This window comes from Lepisosteus platostomus, chromosome 2, assembly GCF_059453375.1.
Source record: "Lepisosteus platostomus isolate fLepPlt1 chromosome 2, fLepPlt1.hap1, whole genome shotgun sequence".
In the NCBI taxonomy this organism is placed as follows: Eukaryota; Metazoa; Chordata; class Actinopteri; order Semionotiformes; family Lepisosteidae; genus Lepisosteus; species Lepisosteus platostomus.
The window spans coordinates 12,778,286-12,793,317 of NC_142612.1; the positions used below are offsets into that span (position 1 = coordinate 12,778,286).

At 44.1% G+C, this 15,032-nt stretch overlaps 2 protein-coding genes across 7 annotated transcripts; one reads left to right on the forward strand and one right to left on the reverse strand.

Moving 5' to 3' along the window:
- Window positions 1-750: 750 nt before the first annotated feature.
- Window positions 751-7,777, forward strand: LOC148675946 (PI-PLC X domain-containing protein 1-like). Of its 5 annotated transcripts, none has more exons than XM_088598785.1 (7): window positions 753-952; window positions 1,355-1,452; window positions 1,820-1,956; window positions 2,269-2,397; window positions 3,850-4,005; window positions 4,832-5,012; window positions 5,475-7,777. In XM_088598785.1, the coding sequence occupies exons 2-7, from the start codon at window positions 1,356-1,358 to the stop codon at window positions 5,714-5,716; spliced, it is 942 nt and encodes a 313-aa protein (XP_088454911.1). In that variant the 5' UTR covers window positions 753-952; window position 1,355; the 3' UTR covers window positions 5,717-7,777. The 5 variants fall into 5 exon arrangements, with proteins under 5 accessions (XP_088454928.1, XP_088454911.1, XP_088454917.1 ...); XM_088598776.1 differs by having other exon boundaries at window positions 754-942; window positions 1,346-1,452; XM_088598802.1 differs by lacking the exon at window positions 3,850-4,005 and having other exon boundaries at window positions 751-942; window positions 1,346-1,452.
- gtpbp6 (GTP binding protein 6) lies at window positions 6,195-14,718 on the reverse strand. 2 transcript variants are annotated; one of them, XM_088598738.1, is made up of 10 exons: window positions 14,017-14,717; window positions 12,279-12,416; window positions 11,559-11,629; window positions 10,772-10,902; window positions 9,999-10,069; window positions 9,653-9,811; window positions 8,963-9,171; window positions 8,075-8,223; window positions 7,352-7,504; window positions 6,195-6,604 (listed from the first exon to the last, which is right to left on the reverse strand). In XM_088598738.1, exons 1-10 carry the CDS (start codon window positions 14,507-14,509, stop codon window positions 6,478-6,480), a joined length of 1,701 nt encoding a protein of 566 aa, XP_088454864.1. In that variant the 5' UTR covers window positions 14,510-14,717; the 3' UTR covers window positions 6,195-6,477. The 2 variants fall into 2 exon arrangements, with proteins under 2 accessions (XP_088454864.1, XP_088454874.1); XM_088598748.1 differs by lacking the exon at window positions 6,195-6,604 and having other exon boundaries at window positions 7,365-7,504; window positions 8,036-8,223; window positions 14,017-14,718.
- Between the last annotated feature and the right edge of the window lie 314 nt (window positions 14,719-15,032).

A 15,032-nucleotide genomic window follows, 5' to 3' on the forward strand; every position in this document is an offset into this window, starting at 1 on the left:
GAGACTGTCTACCGCCCTCCGCCCCACTATATACAGTCCCATAGTCCCGCCCGCAGGCGCTGTTCTCAGCCCGCCTCCCGTGACGCTACACAAAGAAATCGTAAGGAGTTTTTTTTTTTTGCTGTTGTTTTTGGGTAGTAATAAGAAGTTCAAGAGATTGTTTAGACCTTGCTGAGAAAAGAAAGCACAGGCCTCCGGGCCTTTGGATAAATTGGCTGACGATATGAACACAGCCAAAAAGTCATTCTTAACACTCTTGGTTTGTGATCGATACGAGATGGTTCAGACATTAAAAGGGTAGGAGTGTCTACATTTCTTACGTGTCACTGAAACATACAGAAATACCTGCGGCTACTAAAACAGGGAGGAGAACATCACAGATGCTTCTTGAGGAATTTGGTTTGTACCCTCCCAAACACGTGTGGACATTTCGTGCCACCTAGCGGTGGGACGGTGCATTACCGGTCTGTCACAGCTGGTCTGGCCTCATGGTATTCGGACTGTCTCTACGTTTTTAGACTGCTTGGTTTTACAGCTCGATATGTGCTGTAAAAACACTTTAGGTATACAGAGCCAAACCTGTAACAGCAACATCTGCGACGCGTTTCGGTAAACAGCATCTTAGAATGTCAGAAGATCTGTTTTTCATCATAATCATCAGTACTAGTATTACCATGTGTAGTTTCAGACCAGGGAAAAAGCTGGAGAACAGACTTTGACGTGGCGCTATTTTGGTGCACTTTGTAGACGGTCTCTGACACTGGTTTTACAGTTGTCGTCATGAAAAAACATCACAGCAGGAAATAGAGCAGAAGGCTGCGCGTTTTGTAACTATAACAATACTGTAGCTGAAACAGAACATTTCTCATTATGTGAGGTTATCTACACCATCTTATGATTCATCGAGCATTCAGTGTGCACGCAATTTCAGTAGAGTGTCCGGTAAGAAACAGTGTCAGTCTTCATCGGTTGTTACTGACCTCTTCAACATACACCACTCTCTGAACAGTTTTCAGATTTTGTCAGTATTTCGAAGCGTCTTTCTTAGTGTTAAACTACAGCCACCCCTTCCGAGTTCTTATCTGTTTAAAGACTTCAGCGTAATTTTAATGAATAACTAATTGTATGTGTATAGTCCTTTCACCCCAAAGCGCTTGACAATACAATAGAAAAGAGAAGTTTACATGTCAAGTTACATGTCAGAAACCACAGTTTTGTATGTGTAGTCTGTATACCTGCTCCTAGTACGGTTTCAATTTGTTAACGATCCATAATGTTGCTATATCGTAGATCTTATACGATATAGCTTTATGTATCGAAACTGTCCGTGAACTCAATCTTACAGCCACCGAAGAATGGCTCGTCTCTCAAAGGAACATGATAATCAGGACTGGATGTCTCAGCTCCCGGAGATTCTCTGGGACAGACCTTTGTGGTGCCTCGCAATCCCAGGTAAATACTCGCCCGGTTCATTCAACCTCTTTTACATTTTGTGTTTAAAATCTAATAATTGGCAGACGTTTAACAAGACGAGGTACTGATTCAAATTAGCGCCATTGGTTTTTAGCATTTTTTATTTATACTGTAATTAAAGACGTTATGCTTCTAAATAACCTTTATCAATTCACATATAAAAGAAGAAGATATTTAAACGAATGCTTTAACGATGAATACTGTTTAAGGAAAAGTTGCTGTCTTCAGTATAAATTGTACATAAGGTAAAAAAAATTTTTTGGATGAACCTGAAGAATATACCAGTAAACAGAAGAACATTGTTATCAATGTTAGCAAAATGCATGATAAAAGTTTTGTATTTCAGGAAGTCATGACTCTATGAGTTACTGTTTGGACATAAACTCACCTTTAGTCTCATCTGAGTCGAATGCATTGAGGATTGTGGACCGTGTCTTGCCCTGTGTCACACGGCCAGTTATTTATAAATGGGCAAAAACACAGGTTTGTGTTGTTTAAACATCACTAACATGGGTGGGCTCCCTTCATAGAAAGGATATGACTGCTACAGTACATCTTTCAGAGGCATTTAACAAATGAGCTCCAAGCTAGCAATGTCTTACGCTAGTTTCCAGTGCTACACATAGAGTTACTTTTAGACAGTTTTGTAACATGTAGCTTCACTGTAGAAACAAGAAATTCAAGGAAACATTTGTTTCCAGAAGAGAACACAAAAAATTTCATCACCACTTTATTAAAGTGAAAATGACTCCATGTAAAATCAGTGTATTCAATTGCTCCTTTGTGCTTCCCTAGGAGGAAAACATTCTGGAACAGCTGAATGCTGGGATTCGATATTTCGATCTTAGAATTGCTCACAAACCTCAAGATCCTTCAGATGATCTTTATTACACACACGTGATTTACACCACTATGACAGTGCGGGTGAGTAACAGGCAGGCGTGCGCCATCTAAACCTCATACAGTTTTTAAACAGGGATGTGTTGCAGAAAAAAACTGTAGCTTGGCTAGACGTAGGAGCATGAACAATGCCTGTGCCTAGAGTAGATCACTGTGACACTCACACCTCCTGGGCTGGAATGTTGTAAATAGGAGCATCTGGGTAAGACACTGGTCAGTCAATTAAAGAGGAGCTGCAGTCCAAATTTCTCGGACCGGTTACTAAATCTCAGTCACAAACTTAATTGATGGTATTGCAAAATTTTACAAATATCTGAATTTAGTGTAAAATCGTGAGCTTTTTGAAAGTAGCATATGGTTGCCTTGTTGTCGCAGGCAGACAAGAAACTGCTGGGCTCGCCACGGAAGAGAGTGTGAATTGTGACGTGAAAGTGGCCCTTCCTGTTCACTAGTCACTGTCAGCACAGGCTGTCTTTACAATATTAATTATTATGAGTGTATTTTAGTTGGCTGGCGGGTTACTCTTTTTTTTGCAATTTTTTATTTTTAGATAAAAGTATCTAAAAATCATACCGCTTTGTCGGTTTCATGAAAATATTTACTATTCATATAGTAGCAACATTTGCTTGATCTAAAGCATGTATACCATGTAATAGGGCCGCTTTCATGTCATCATAAGTTTTGTTGCGTCGATCTGAATCGCAGACAATAACGGCAATATGGCACTATGCGTAAATTGAAACTTTGTCTCTTTTGCGATGTAAATTTGAGGTTGTACACATTACCATGTACTTTGTAGTTTCATTGTGGTTTGAAATGCATTCATCATTTCCAAATCAACATTACCTCAAAATGTAAAAATAGCATTGCAGTTCCCCTTTAACTCCTTACCTCTGGTACCATTTGCATGACAGAGGATCTGCCCTCTGGTCTCTAAACAGCAGGTAAAATACTGACACTGTAAGCCCTTGCTTCATGATTTATCAACTAGCACCTGACCAATAATCTTCTCAGGACTGGTCAGGTGACTAATAGCAGCAGGTGATTCCCCACAGCATTCTGGGGAATGTGGTTCAGACAAGGACATCCATCATGTTTGAACCTACTGCCCTCTAACAATCACATATCATTTTTACATGGAATTTCACAAGCTGAAATCCAGAATTCTGTACTGTGTCTTCTAGCATCTGAAGTACTGGAAATATATTTTTTTTCATTAACCTGTTTTTCTTAATTTAGCACTTCTAAGCAGCCAGGTATATTTTTAGGGTACAGACAATCAAGACAGCAAATATATGTTTATAGAGTTTAAAAGAAATCTGGGTACTTGCTACATTTTAATTAGCAAATGGAATACATAAAATGTAACTCCTTATCCTAACTTTGCAGCTAATAGTTTTTTTCTTGGTAAATTTTCTTGACAAAATTTTGTAAATCATGTTCTTATACCATTTTAAAAATACTGTTCCATGGCAGGAGACTTTACAGGACATTGCTCAGTGGCTCAAATTTCATCCCAAGGAAATTGTCTTTTTGGCATGTAGCCATTTTGAAGGGCTGAATGAAGACTGTCATGAGAGACTTGTTCTTTCTTTGAAGCATATTTTTGGCTCCAAATTATGTCCATTCATGGTAAGTCATTCAATAGCAAGCAGAACCTTTTAGTTAAATGAGCCAGTTCTATTTCATTTTGGTCTCTGACGTAAGTTCAAAGTATAATTCTACAAGGTGGAAGAAAGCATTAAATGATCTTTACATTAGAGAATGTAAGGGAACCATTAATATTCTGCTTGGAGTGTAGAACAAATGTTTTCCAAGAGCAAGTTAATTAAATGCTAGAAAGCAGTAGTTCAGATGGTTCAATAAATCAAGAAAAATAGAAGGAGAAAGAAGGCACTTTCTAAAATAATTGAAAACAAATCCTGTTAAAAAATGAGCCATACGAGAACACAAGGTGTATCATTCCCACTTCAGTCAATTAAACAAATTGATAGTGTTGAACCATTATCAAGGAGCAAAAGGTTTGGGACAAGTGCCCCTTGTTGGTCACATGTTTGTTCTTGGGTAATTTAGTCACTCAGAAAAAATCTTAGCAGCCTGCGAAACCACCTCTTAACCTCTTCGTATTCTATCCTGACTTGAAACCTTGACCTGATTAACCGGATCACCTGGAATCTCGAAGGCTAGGGATTTGGAGTTTCACAAAGAGTCATCAGTGCAGTCTGGGAGAAGCAGGTGCATAATCAGAACCTCACAAGTTCAAGGGACTGTTGGTGTTGACCTATACAGGACACCTCACTAACGACTGACTCCTGGGTTGCTGTGAAACGCACTAATATCCCAAACAAGGCAGTGTCCTCTCACTTCAGTCGAATGCTGCAACAAACACAAATGCATCCAAAGAGCGAGTCATGCCTTGTATAGAGGTAATTTCACAGCTAAGCTTGCTTGCCCTCAGGAAACGCCAACACTGAGGAGGTTGTGGGAGTCGGGCTACCAGGTGATTGTTTCATATGAAGACCAAACAGCTGAGAAGCATCACGATCTGTGGCCTGCAATCCCCTACTGGTGGGCCAACCAAGCCAGCGCAGAGGGTGTGGTTGAGTACCTGGACAAACGGAAACGCACAGGAAGCCCAGGTAGGAGTCTCTGCACACGGTGCTGCAGAGTGATTCCAGCTACAGCGGTCTTCATCTTTGCAAGGCAATCACAGACACTTTGTGTTTTGCATCTATTAGGCATCACACAAGACACGAAAGGTGTGTCAGTGGAGGAATTAACCAGAATGAAAGTCTTGGTTATCTCAATCTGGATTTCCTATTAGTATGCTAGCTGACTTTTCAAAATTTCCAACATTATTTTAACTAGGAGAAAAACTTGAAGAGTGCAATAACAGGTGCACTTTAAAGCAAGAACTTTAAAGCACTATTGTTTTAAAGCGCTTAAAAGCTGTTGAAGCTTACCCTGGCTTCTTTTAAGAAACAGCTGGCAGAGACCCTTCTATCAATTAACTACTAACTACGAAACAGGCTAGATTTCTTCTTTCTTCTGTTCTTCTGAAAGAGGTCTTTTTCTTTCAGCACCTCTTTGTTTGATTTCAGGGAGGTTTTCTGTGGCTGGGCTGAACCTGACAGCAAGCACGCAGTTCATCGTGCTTCACCCCAGGCAGTCCATACGGACTCTGACGTTGCAGAACTATGGCTGTCTGGAAGCCTGGCTCCGGGAGCAGACCCCTGGCGGAGACACAGGCAGCCTGAACATCATTGCGGGCGATTTCATCGGGCCGTGTCAGTTCTGCTCGATCGTCATCTCCCTGAACATGAAGCTTGTACAGCTCACTTGATCACATGCTGTGACTCTGAAACTTCACGTTGACTTTTTCATGATACCTTTTATGTTGAGTTTTTCCCATCGCACCAAAAGGTAAGCAGCTTCATTACATACTACAGTTTGTAGTAATGTTACGATTATTTTGTTCAGTAAAAGAAAGGTAAAAATAAGTGTATACGGTCCTATTTTCCAAGGCCGGTCTGTCATTGTTGAAGAGTAACAAAGGAGAATTTGTTTTGGGATTAGATTTCAGGGACATTGTTTTAAACCAGAAAGTAAACTTTAAAAAAAGGATATATGAAAATAAGCAATATTAAAAATGCTTATTTTATGTTATCTACATAATATGTATAAAGGGTATGTAGAAATAGATATGTGAAGTCTATTTGGAAAATGACAGTCAGGATTTACCTTCTATACTACATGATTCAGCCACAGAACGACTATTTCATACATGTTGGAAAGCAGAAATGCTATGCAGGAATACCACGTTAAATATCCACATTTTATTTACAGAAAATGCATTAGAATCTATACATTACACTGTACAGCTCCTAATTTGTACATGCATTCAGTTGTGCGATAGTTCTGGTAAGAGCCACTTTTAACGTTAAGACATGTCCCTGCATTTAGGGAGCCATACAGTACATGTCATAAGTGTCAACACACACTGTGGAGCCTCAGGCTTTCACAGCAGAACACATACTGAGCAGAGTGCAGACAAATCATCTTCACAGGTCACGAGCCAAGCACACAGAGCTTTCACCTGAAGGGCTAACTAGCCTGGAACAGCTTCCTGTAACGCCCATATGCAGCACTGCTGATAATGACCTTGACATTGGCTGTCCCTTCTTCTGGCACAACACCAACCTCCTGCACTGTGGCTTCCCTGTAAAGCCAGCTGTGAAGAGAGAAACAGCGCTTCAGGGTCCAGAGACAAACGAGGACCCTGCTACAGTTTCATCTGCTAACCCAGTGATGTTTACCGAACACGGCACTTTCCAAGACAGCCAAATCCAAGTACTTCAGGTGAAGGGAACCTGCCTTGTAATTTATTTCCTTTATAACAGTGAATCACTGTTCACAGACAAGAACAGACTGATCAGCACTCTAAATGGTGTTTTAATCTGATCCTGTGTTCCACTTTCTATTGCACAGTCTGCGGGGCAGTTTGCTTACAATGCAGCTCTGCCTCTCACATCTTTCTCAGGAATATATTCCTTGTTCAGCACCACCTGTGCTGTAAGTGTGGAGAGAAAAAAAAACATGCTAAAGGAAAGGCGCACGTATTCAGCTCCCCATGCAATAAATCACGAGAGTTTCTCCATGGTGATGCAGATTATAGACCGGAGGATCACAGTAAAGCAGGGGATGGATCTTAAAAGAAAATAAAACAAATCAAGAGAGGGGAAAGAGGTGAATTCATTTGAGCAAAGGGTAAAGATGTACTATAATGAAACTATGGGAGGTGCTATTACATTTAAAACAGCTATATCTACTGTAGACTACATTGTTTAGGTCTAGTCACTGCATTGCAAAAAAAAAGAAACTCTTGGGAGTCAAAAACCTTGCAGTCAAATCAATTTAAAGAAATCTTACCTTAGGTTACCCTGGAAACTTAGTGTAGTGTTGTGTGGATATCCCTTACCTTAACTGAGAACTACTGAGATCCACTTTGATGGTCAGAATGTGCTTCCCAGTTGTTTTCAGAACGACATCCTCTACTCTTTTTTTCAGGACCTCTAAACCTTGTCCTTTCAAAGCTGATATGGGCTGGATGTTTGGTTCGGTAGGCTGGTAACTGAAGACAATACAGAATCCAGTGTTATAAGGGTACACGATGTAGTGCTGGGCTAAAGCAGATTTCATTGCTGCTAGGACTGATGTGGTTCATGGGTCTTGTCCTCGCTAAGAAACACTAACTTGTGCTATATGTTCCAAAAGTACAGTTTATCCTTGGTGATAATGCTAAACCTCCTGATCCTTTATTTCTGAGGAGAAGCATACAATTTGCATTGTTACAGAAAATGTATATTTTTCCAGTATTGAGAATAAAAAAACACTTTCCATGTTTTATTTGTCTGCAGTGTATTTCAGGTCAGTGCGCACAGCTATTTTAAAGAGTAATTTATGCAACATGGTCTTCGTTCAGGTCCTGATCAGGCATTTGTTTTTCATCTTGAAGCAAAAAGAAAGCATTCATCTGCTGTACGTATGTATCGACTGGGCAAACATTAACATTGTGGTTTACTTCACACACGAAAATCAGTACGCCTGATCGTAATCCATCATTTTAACCAAAGGGAACGATATCTGCAGGGGTATCCAGTACCAGAATTTCACAGCGGCATTCATGTGGTCTGTCCTTTACCCATCAATGAGATCGATCTTGTTGTGGACTTCAATGATGTTGTCCATCAGACGGCTGGGGACCTGCAGGTTCTTCAGCACGTTCAACACGTTGACCTTCTGGTTCAGGCTCTCCGGGTGGCTGATGTCCCTCACGTGAATGATCAGGTCCTGTTCGGGGTTAAAAGGATTCAGAAAAGGCAAAGTCACCTAGCAAGACCGGCTAATGTACTGTAGCTTCCTGTTCTCACAAGAGTCTGATGACACTGTGAAACAGGATCCTATTAGGAACCATAGAATTGGAGGATACTGCTGTTCTTCTGGCTGCCCTGCAGGAAGACACAATTCTTTGCAGTGTTTGCAGTATTTGATACTGACGTAGGCTTTCTGTTTCACTGTGCTAAAACAGGAAAAAAAGCAAGGTCTAGCAGAAGCCTTAACTGAGTGGGGCCCTGCAGATATTAGCAAGGGATCGAACTGCAGTTTCTTCCAGCTTCACCCAGGTTATTTATGCAGTAATGCTGGGAATCAACCGATGGAAAAAAAACACAGTGCAGGTCAAATCAGAATTACAGTGCACAACATGCAGCTAATGATGCTGCTGTTAACAGTAATGGTTAATTTTAAAAAAATACAGAAATCTACAGAATAGTAGTCTTAATCAGGTACTGTCACCAAAGACAAAAGATTATGCCAAAGACCAAAGACAGCTTATGCTCTCCACCCATTTAAACAGGAATTTTAGTTTTTGGATCTAAAACAGGACCAACCGCAAATATTAAATTGAAGCACCAGGAAACTTAGGAAATTATCTGTAATGATTTCCTGAGGTGAGGAATGTGAAAAGACAGCACAGTGCCCGTGTGAAGTCAAGGGCACTGCTAATTTCTCCTAGCAGTCAGCCACGTACAGAATGCACCACGTCCTGCAGGGTGGCAGAGAACGAGTCAATAAGCTGGTGAGGCAGCTGGGAGAGGAAGCCAATGGTGTCGACAAAGAGGACAGTCATGTGACTGGGCAGCTGGCCAGCGTGGACGGTGACGTCAAGCGTAGCGAAGAGCTGATCTCGGGGCTGGAGCCCTGCGTCTCCAGTCAGGGCTTTAATCAGGGTCGTCTTGCCTGCAGGCGACACATAGAGTACTGCTAGTAATACTAAGAACGGTGAAAAGTACTGTCGTTGAGATGTGTAGGCTGAAAAAACAGGCCATGTGACTGCCTACATAGCCCAAATGTGAAGTTAGTCACCCCTCTGCTTAACGCAGTAGGTATATTCCATTATGGCAGTGACAGTCACCCCCCGGATCACTGCAGTTGGTATACCCCATGATGGCAGTGACAGTCACCACCCTGCTCACCGCAGTTGGTATACCCCAAGACGGCAGTGACAGTTACCCCCCTGCTCACCACAGTTGGTATACCCCATGACGGCAGTGACAGTCATCACCCAGCTCACCGCAGTTGGTATACCCTTTGACGGAAGTTACAGTCATCCCCCTGCTCGCTGCAGTTGGTATACCTCAAGACGGCAGTGACAGTCACCCCCCTGCTCACCGCAGTTGGTATACCCCATGACGGCAGTGACAGTCACCCCCCTGCTCACCGCAGTTGGTATATCCCACAACAGAGATGATGGGAAAGTCCCTGTCTTGGCGCTGGGAGCGAAGCAGGCAACGCTTCCTCTTCAGCTTCTCCAAGGCCGCTCGGAGCTTCAGTTCTCTCTCCTTCAACAGCCGCTGCTGCACCTCCATGAACGTCTCACCTGCGTGGATAAACTCAAGTCAAGGAGCTCTGAGAAATCCCTGCAGGCCTAAACTTGGCAACAGGGTTTTCCCTTTTGCAATCCACAAAATACTTTGTCATAAATCCATTAAAGCTTTAAAAGACTCTGCAGTTGTGTGTGGAGACACATGAAGATGTGAAGTTTGTCCATTTCTACAGTTTCTTACCTGAGCCCATAATATACCTGGAACCTCCACCTTGCTGATCTAAGTTTGCCAGATCATTCTTCAGCTGTGACCTGTCAGTACAGAAATAGGGCACATCACTTCTCTGTCGAGGAACGCATGTTACCGCATAAAACAGGAGACTTAATTGAAAAGCCTTCCTCTTTGAGTGCAATACTGCAGTCACGCTAACTGAACACTAGCTGACGTGTAAGGCCACTTTTACAACCCAACAAGCATTCATTTAAAGGGGTGTCCAGACCCGCTCCCCGAAGGTTGGTGTGTCTGTAGCTTTCATTCCAACATATCTGTAACGAGCTAGACGGGGTGGAACGTACCTTAACAGGACCAGCTGAACAACAGCTCTTCATTCAAGAGCCCTAGAAAACCTGCAGACACAGCAGCCCTGCAGGACCATGACTGGACACCCCTGGCTAAAAACCAAATTCCTTGAGGTTGCAAAGTCAGCTTACACACCACAACGCGTGCATTCAACTTTCATTTCCAAAACTGCTCTTCCGCATCTCCGAGCTCTTTAACCGAACTGAACTGGGGCTGTCCCAAGAGGAGGCTGGGACAGGCGTCGGGCCCTCCTGGAGGTGAGGTCCTCCACTGGCCCGGACAGGCTTCCGAAGCTGTGAGGAGCCCACCCCAGCCCTGCCTGGGGCCCGCTCTCGGAGGCAGCAGCTGCTCAGTGACAACTCGCCCCCCGGCCGGAGGGCGGCCTGTGAAGCAGGCCGCGGGGCGGGAAACCGCGGCTGGGTGCGCGGGGATACCTGAGCAGGGGGATCTCGGCCAGAGAGATCTGCAGCTTGGCCTCCTTGGTGCGAGCGTTGCAGCGGAAGATGTGGAGGACCACCGTGTACCTGTCGAAGACCTTCAATCCCCAGGCCCCCTGCAGCTCCCTCTGCCAAACACAAAGCCACGCTGAAACCGCCGGCAGACTCCACGCACGCCCACCCCTCAGATCCCCAGTGCCCGGTTTACTCATTCGCGCTGTAACCGAGAGCGCGTCCGCGTTTTCACACCCGTTTTTCGTAAAGCCACGGAGCTTTGTCGTTACATCGAAGCTGTGTCCCGCGTAGCCGGACGACAGACGCCACCTTTGTAGCGTAGCCTTCCACAACACAGGTCCGCGGCGCGCCTGCGCTCTTAGAGGTTTTACACCTTTGATCTTGTCTGTTCGTTTCCCTTACTTTACTAGGGCAGACAGGGTCATTATCACAAACAAGCAACAGTGTTCTAGTAATGCCGAGCGAGTTTCCAAACCTCCGGAACGAATCGGATGGCTTAACGTAAAGTAGTGGGAATTTCGTTGAATGAATCTTCATCTCAGGAACAGCTTCAGATGGAACAAGTTACTTTAGTAAATTGAGGGATGGGGGAATTTTGCGGGCGGTGTGACTTAGTAATAATTCAGCCTGGGGGACAGAAAGTGCCAAGCCTGGCACCTGGATGTCATGATTTCGTGCCGTTACAGAAACCCCCAGTGAGGTGCAGCCGATCACTACCGACGGCACAGACTACAGGTGCCAAGGCTGACCAGCTCTGACTTAGACTCACCTCAGTGACTGGAGCCAGACGCTCCACATTCACAAACACAGCGGTGATCTGTGGTAATCCCCTGATCCTCTCTGAAACGAGACCCTCGAGTGATTTATTTAAAAACAGCCTGCTACCCCCTTTAAGAACATTAAAGGTTTTGCGCACAGACAACTCTGATCTGGCTTTGAACACTATTTTCAAGGCAGGGCATTCGAAGACTCAGTGCTGACTGCCTAACCCACACATAATCCTGCACAATGTGCCGACAGATTTTTTTTTATGAGCCACAGCTGATCTTCTTTTAACTACACTGTATGGCACTAAGGAAGCCGTGTAGGCTCGACTGTGATGTTAAGTACCTGTAAAACTGCATTATGTATGTTTCCTACTGTGATATTGCTCATTAGAAATAATGAGAAATAGAGTGAATCTAGCATGTCAGTATGTGCCAGGAAACCACTGCATTCAAGTTGCAGTTCTAGTCCACATTACACTTTCATTTGTTTAATCAACTATGTAATGGAGCCATGCTCAGAGTGTTTACTTCATGTGGCATTTACCAACTCCTCCTACGAAACAAACGCATGGGAGCAGGTTTGGTATCTACTTAACCATAATCAGCTACACTGATAAAAACGCAGCCTTTGACCATGTCTTTACCAGGTCAACCATGGCCACCTGCATGTAGGTAAACAGTCCCAGCGTGAAGCCCGTGAAGAGACAGGAGGGCGTGGAGACCTGTGAGCGCCTGGAAGTTCCCCTTGCCAAAGATCCTCTTCTTTTCAGGCATCTTCGTGGAGACGATGATCTTATCGACCACCGTCCAGTTCTGCAGCGTGGAGACGAGGCCCACAGCCTCCTCCATCTGAAGAGCCGCTGTAAATCGAACCGCATACACATCAATGGGTCCGCTGCCCGGTCTCGGACGAGGAAACCCACACGGACATGGGGAAACGTGCAAACTCCACACAGAGAGCCCCCCTGTTCCAGACCTGAAGCCAGCGCCCCAGCCCTGCAAGGCAGCAACACTAACTCCTTCATTTTAAAATAAGACCCCACCCCACCCTTTGATCCATCATTTGGAATGCGATTGTGGTCTCTTCATTGATACTTCAAAACAGCTATAATTTAAAGCTATTCATTCTTTTTGCGAAGGGTATGAAAGCTTCAGCTTCCATTTACATAAGAAATAGTAGCAGAGCCTATCCTGGCAAGCAACAGGCACAAGGCTGGATCCACCCAGGATGGGACTCACACACCAGGCCCAGAAGCCAGTTAACCTACCAGTATATCTTTGGACTGTGGGAGGAAACAGCCCTTCGGATGAGACGTAAAAACCGAGGTCCTGACTCTCTGTAGTCATTAATAATCCCAGGGTTTTTCTCAATAAGAGTAGGGGTGTTACCCCTGTGTCCTGGCTAAATTTCCCCCAGGCCTATACCCATCATGGCCTCCTAATAATCCCCATCTATGAACTGGCTTCATCACTCTGTTCTCCTCCCCACTGACAGCTGGTGTATGGTGAGCGTACTGGAGCCCTATGGCTGCCATCGCATCATCCAGGTGGAGGGGAACCCCCCTTACCATTACCTGGAAAGCGCCGACTGGAGTGTCATCCGTAAGGAATAATAACATGGGGAGAACATACAAACTCCACACAGACAGCACCCCAGGTTCGGAGATGAACCCAGGTCCTAACCATGCTAACCACTGTGGCACCGTGCTGCCCTCTAGCCACGATCGAGAAAATAATAATTCCCTGAGTGTAAAGAATTGTTTTTTAGAATTATCTCACCCTAAAGAATCTCAAAGCTCTTTTATATACAGAAGCAGACCTATTTCACCACTGACAAACAGCGCCCAGCTGGGCGATGTCTGGCAGCCATTTTGTATCACCATCCCACCCACTCAGCACAGCAAGTAGAGAAGTAAGAAAACGGATTCAACCAAGTGAATTGATGGAAAATGATATGAAAGGCCAGCTTGTTCAGTCCCACAGCAGAATTGAGACAAAAAACTAGAGTGAACTCTTTTGAAATGTATTTCTTTCATCACCACATATTCAGGTCTTCGGTTTCATGTCCCATCGGACGAAACAGCACCTCCACCCCAGGGTCTCTTGTCACCAAACTGTGGCACTGGTTTGGGAAATGATGGACCAGAGGGAAAAAGGCCACTTACTGGTCCATTTACAGGATTAAGTTAGTTTTCCTCGTACTTCTCCCTTCTCAGCTCTGAGCTGGCCCTCTCTTGCTTGTGTCCCAGACTCTTCAGCAGGGAGAAGAGCTACACACCATTCAGACCAAGCTGCTGACATCTACAGAGAGCAGGTGAGCAGGCACTTACGCTGCTGCCCCGCCGAAATGTTTCTTATTAATTGGTGTTGAATAATGCTGGCTGCATAACTCGTTTGCTTTTTAACATGACGGGTTAAACACCCGAAACACTCCGCAGTCTCCCGGAGCGAATTACTGACCTGTAGTCAGCCGCTGCTTCCTCTGCCCCCATTTGATATCGGGGTGAACGATGAACACCCTGTGGTCTTGGTCGCCGACACCTGTCGTAATTTGTTGCTGGATCAGTTGATCAATATCGCCGTCTTCTAAGAGATCGTCTTCAAGATCTTGACTTTCACCACCCAGATCGCTGTTACTGTTTTTGGACCTGCACGTGTTCACCGAAAAGGAGCGGCTACTTATCAGGGTCCGGGTCCAACGTACAGCTCCTCTTAGAGCGATTTGAGATGCATTTTCCAAACATGCCGGCCGTCCCAAGCCGTCGGTATTTTCGTAATTAAACATTTGTTTGCGTTTGCAAACATTTTGCATAGATCTGTTGAAGCTTGCATCTGAACCATACGTCAATCTTGTTGAATATCTATTTCTCAAACTGCATAACGCCTGCTCGCGAAGTTCCCACAACTTTTTCTGCTGTGAAAAGATCTTGATTAAAATGTCTTTGGCAAGCATTCTTAACCTTGACAATCAACACTGTATATCAATCAACACGACATATTATTTACAAAGGGAATGTAGTTCGATATTTAATAAATATGTAGTTGATTGCTTTTATCAAATGATGAGAGCTGCCAGATTTACTCCTTACACGCAGCTGAAACAAACCCGGAGTACTGACATTATTGGAGTGGTCACAGGCTCCACATTGAAAAAACAAAGATGGCCGAAATACTTCGGTCTATTCCGGAAGGTTTCGGGTATTTCCGCCACGGCGGAAAGGAGCGGTTGTGTTTTAGATCGTACATAAATTAATTCAATAATGACATACATTATAATATAACCAAATGCAAGTCTTTGTACGTATCACACATGATAACACAGGTCAAATTAGTTTCTCCTTGTTTTACACTGTTTGCAACAGGCACAGTTCACAGGGACGTTAGAGAGCGCCCCCTCGTGGATGGAGCTAAGACACGTAGTTCCACCAGCAGCTTGTTCATTGCCTGACAGTCCAATGATTCAGCAACAACACGTT

Bases quoted from the DNA above. Each gene is read 5' to 3' on its own strand.
- LOC148675946 (XM_088598785.1), top strand. From the start codon at position 1,356: ATGGCTCGTCTCTCAAAGGAACATGATAATCAGGACTGGATGTCTCAG. The intron at 1,957-2,268 runs GTTTGTGTTGTT...GTGCTTCCCTAG, and splicing joins ATAAATGGGCAAAAACACAG to GAGGAAAACATTCTGGAACA. The intron at 5,013-5,474 runs GTAGGAGTCTCT...GTTTGATTTCAG, and splicing joins GAAACGCACAGGAAGCCCAG to GGAGGTTTTCTGTGGCTGGG.
- gtpbp6 (XM_088598738.1), bottom strand. From the start codon at position 14,509: ATGCTTGCCAAAGACATTTTAATCAAGATCTTTTCACAGCAGAAAAAG. The intron at 10,903-11,558 runs GTGAGTCTAAGT...TGTGTTTGGCAG, and splicing joins GTCTGGCTCCAGTCACTGAG to AGGGAGCTGCAGGGGGCCTG. The intron at 9,812-9,998 runs GTAAGAAACTGT...TTATCCACGCAG, and splicing joins CAGGTATATTATGGGCTCAG to GTGAGACGTTCATGGAGGTG.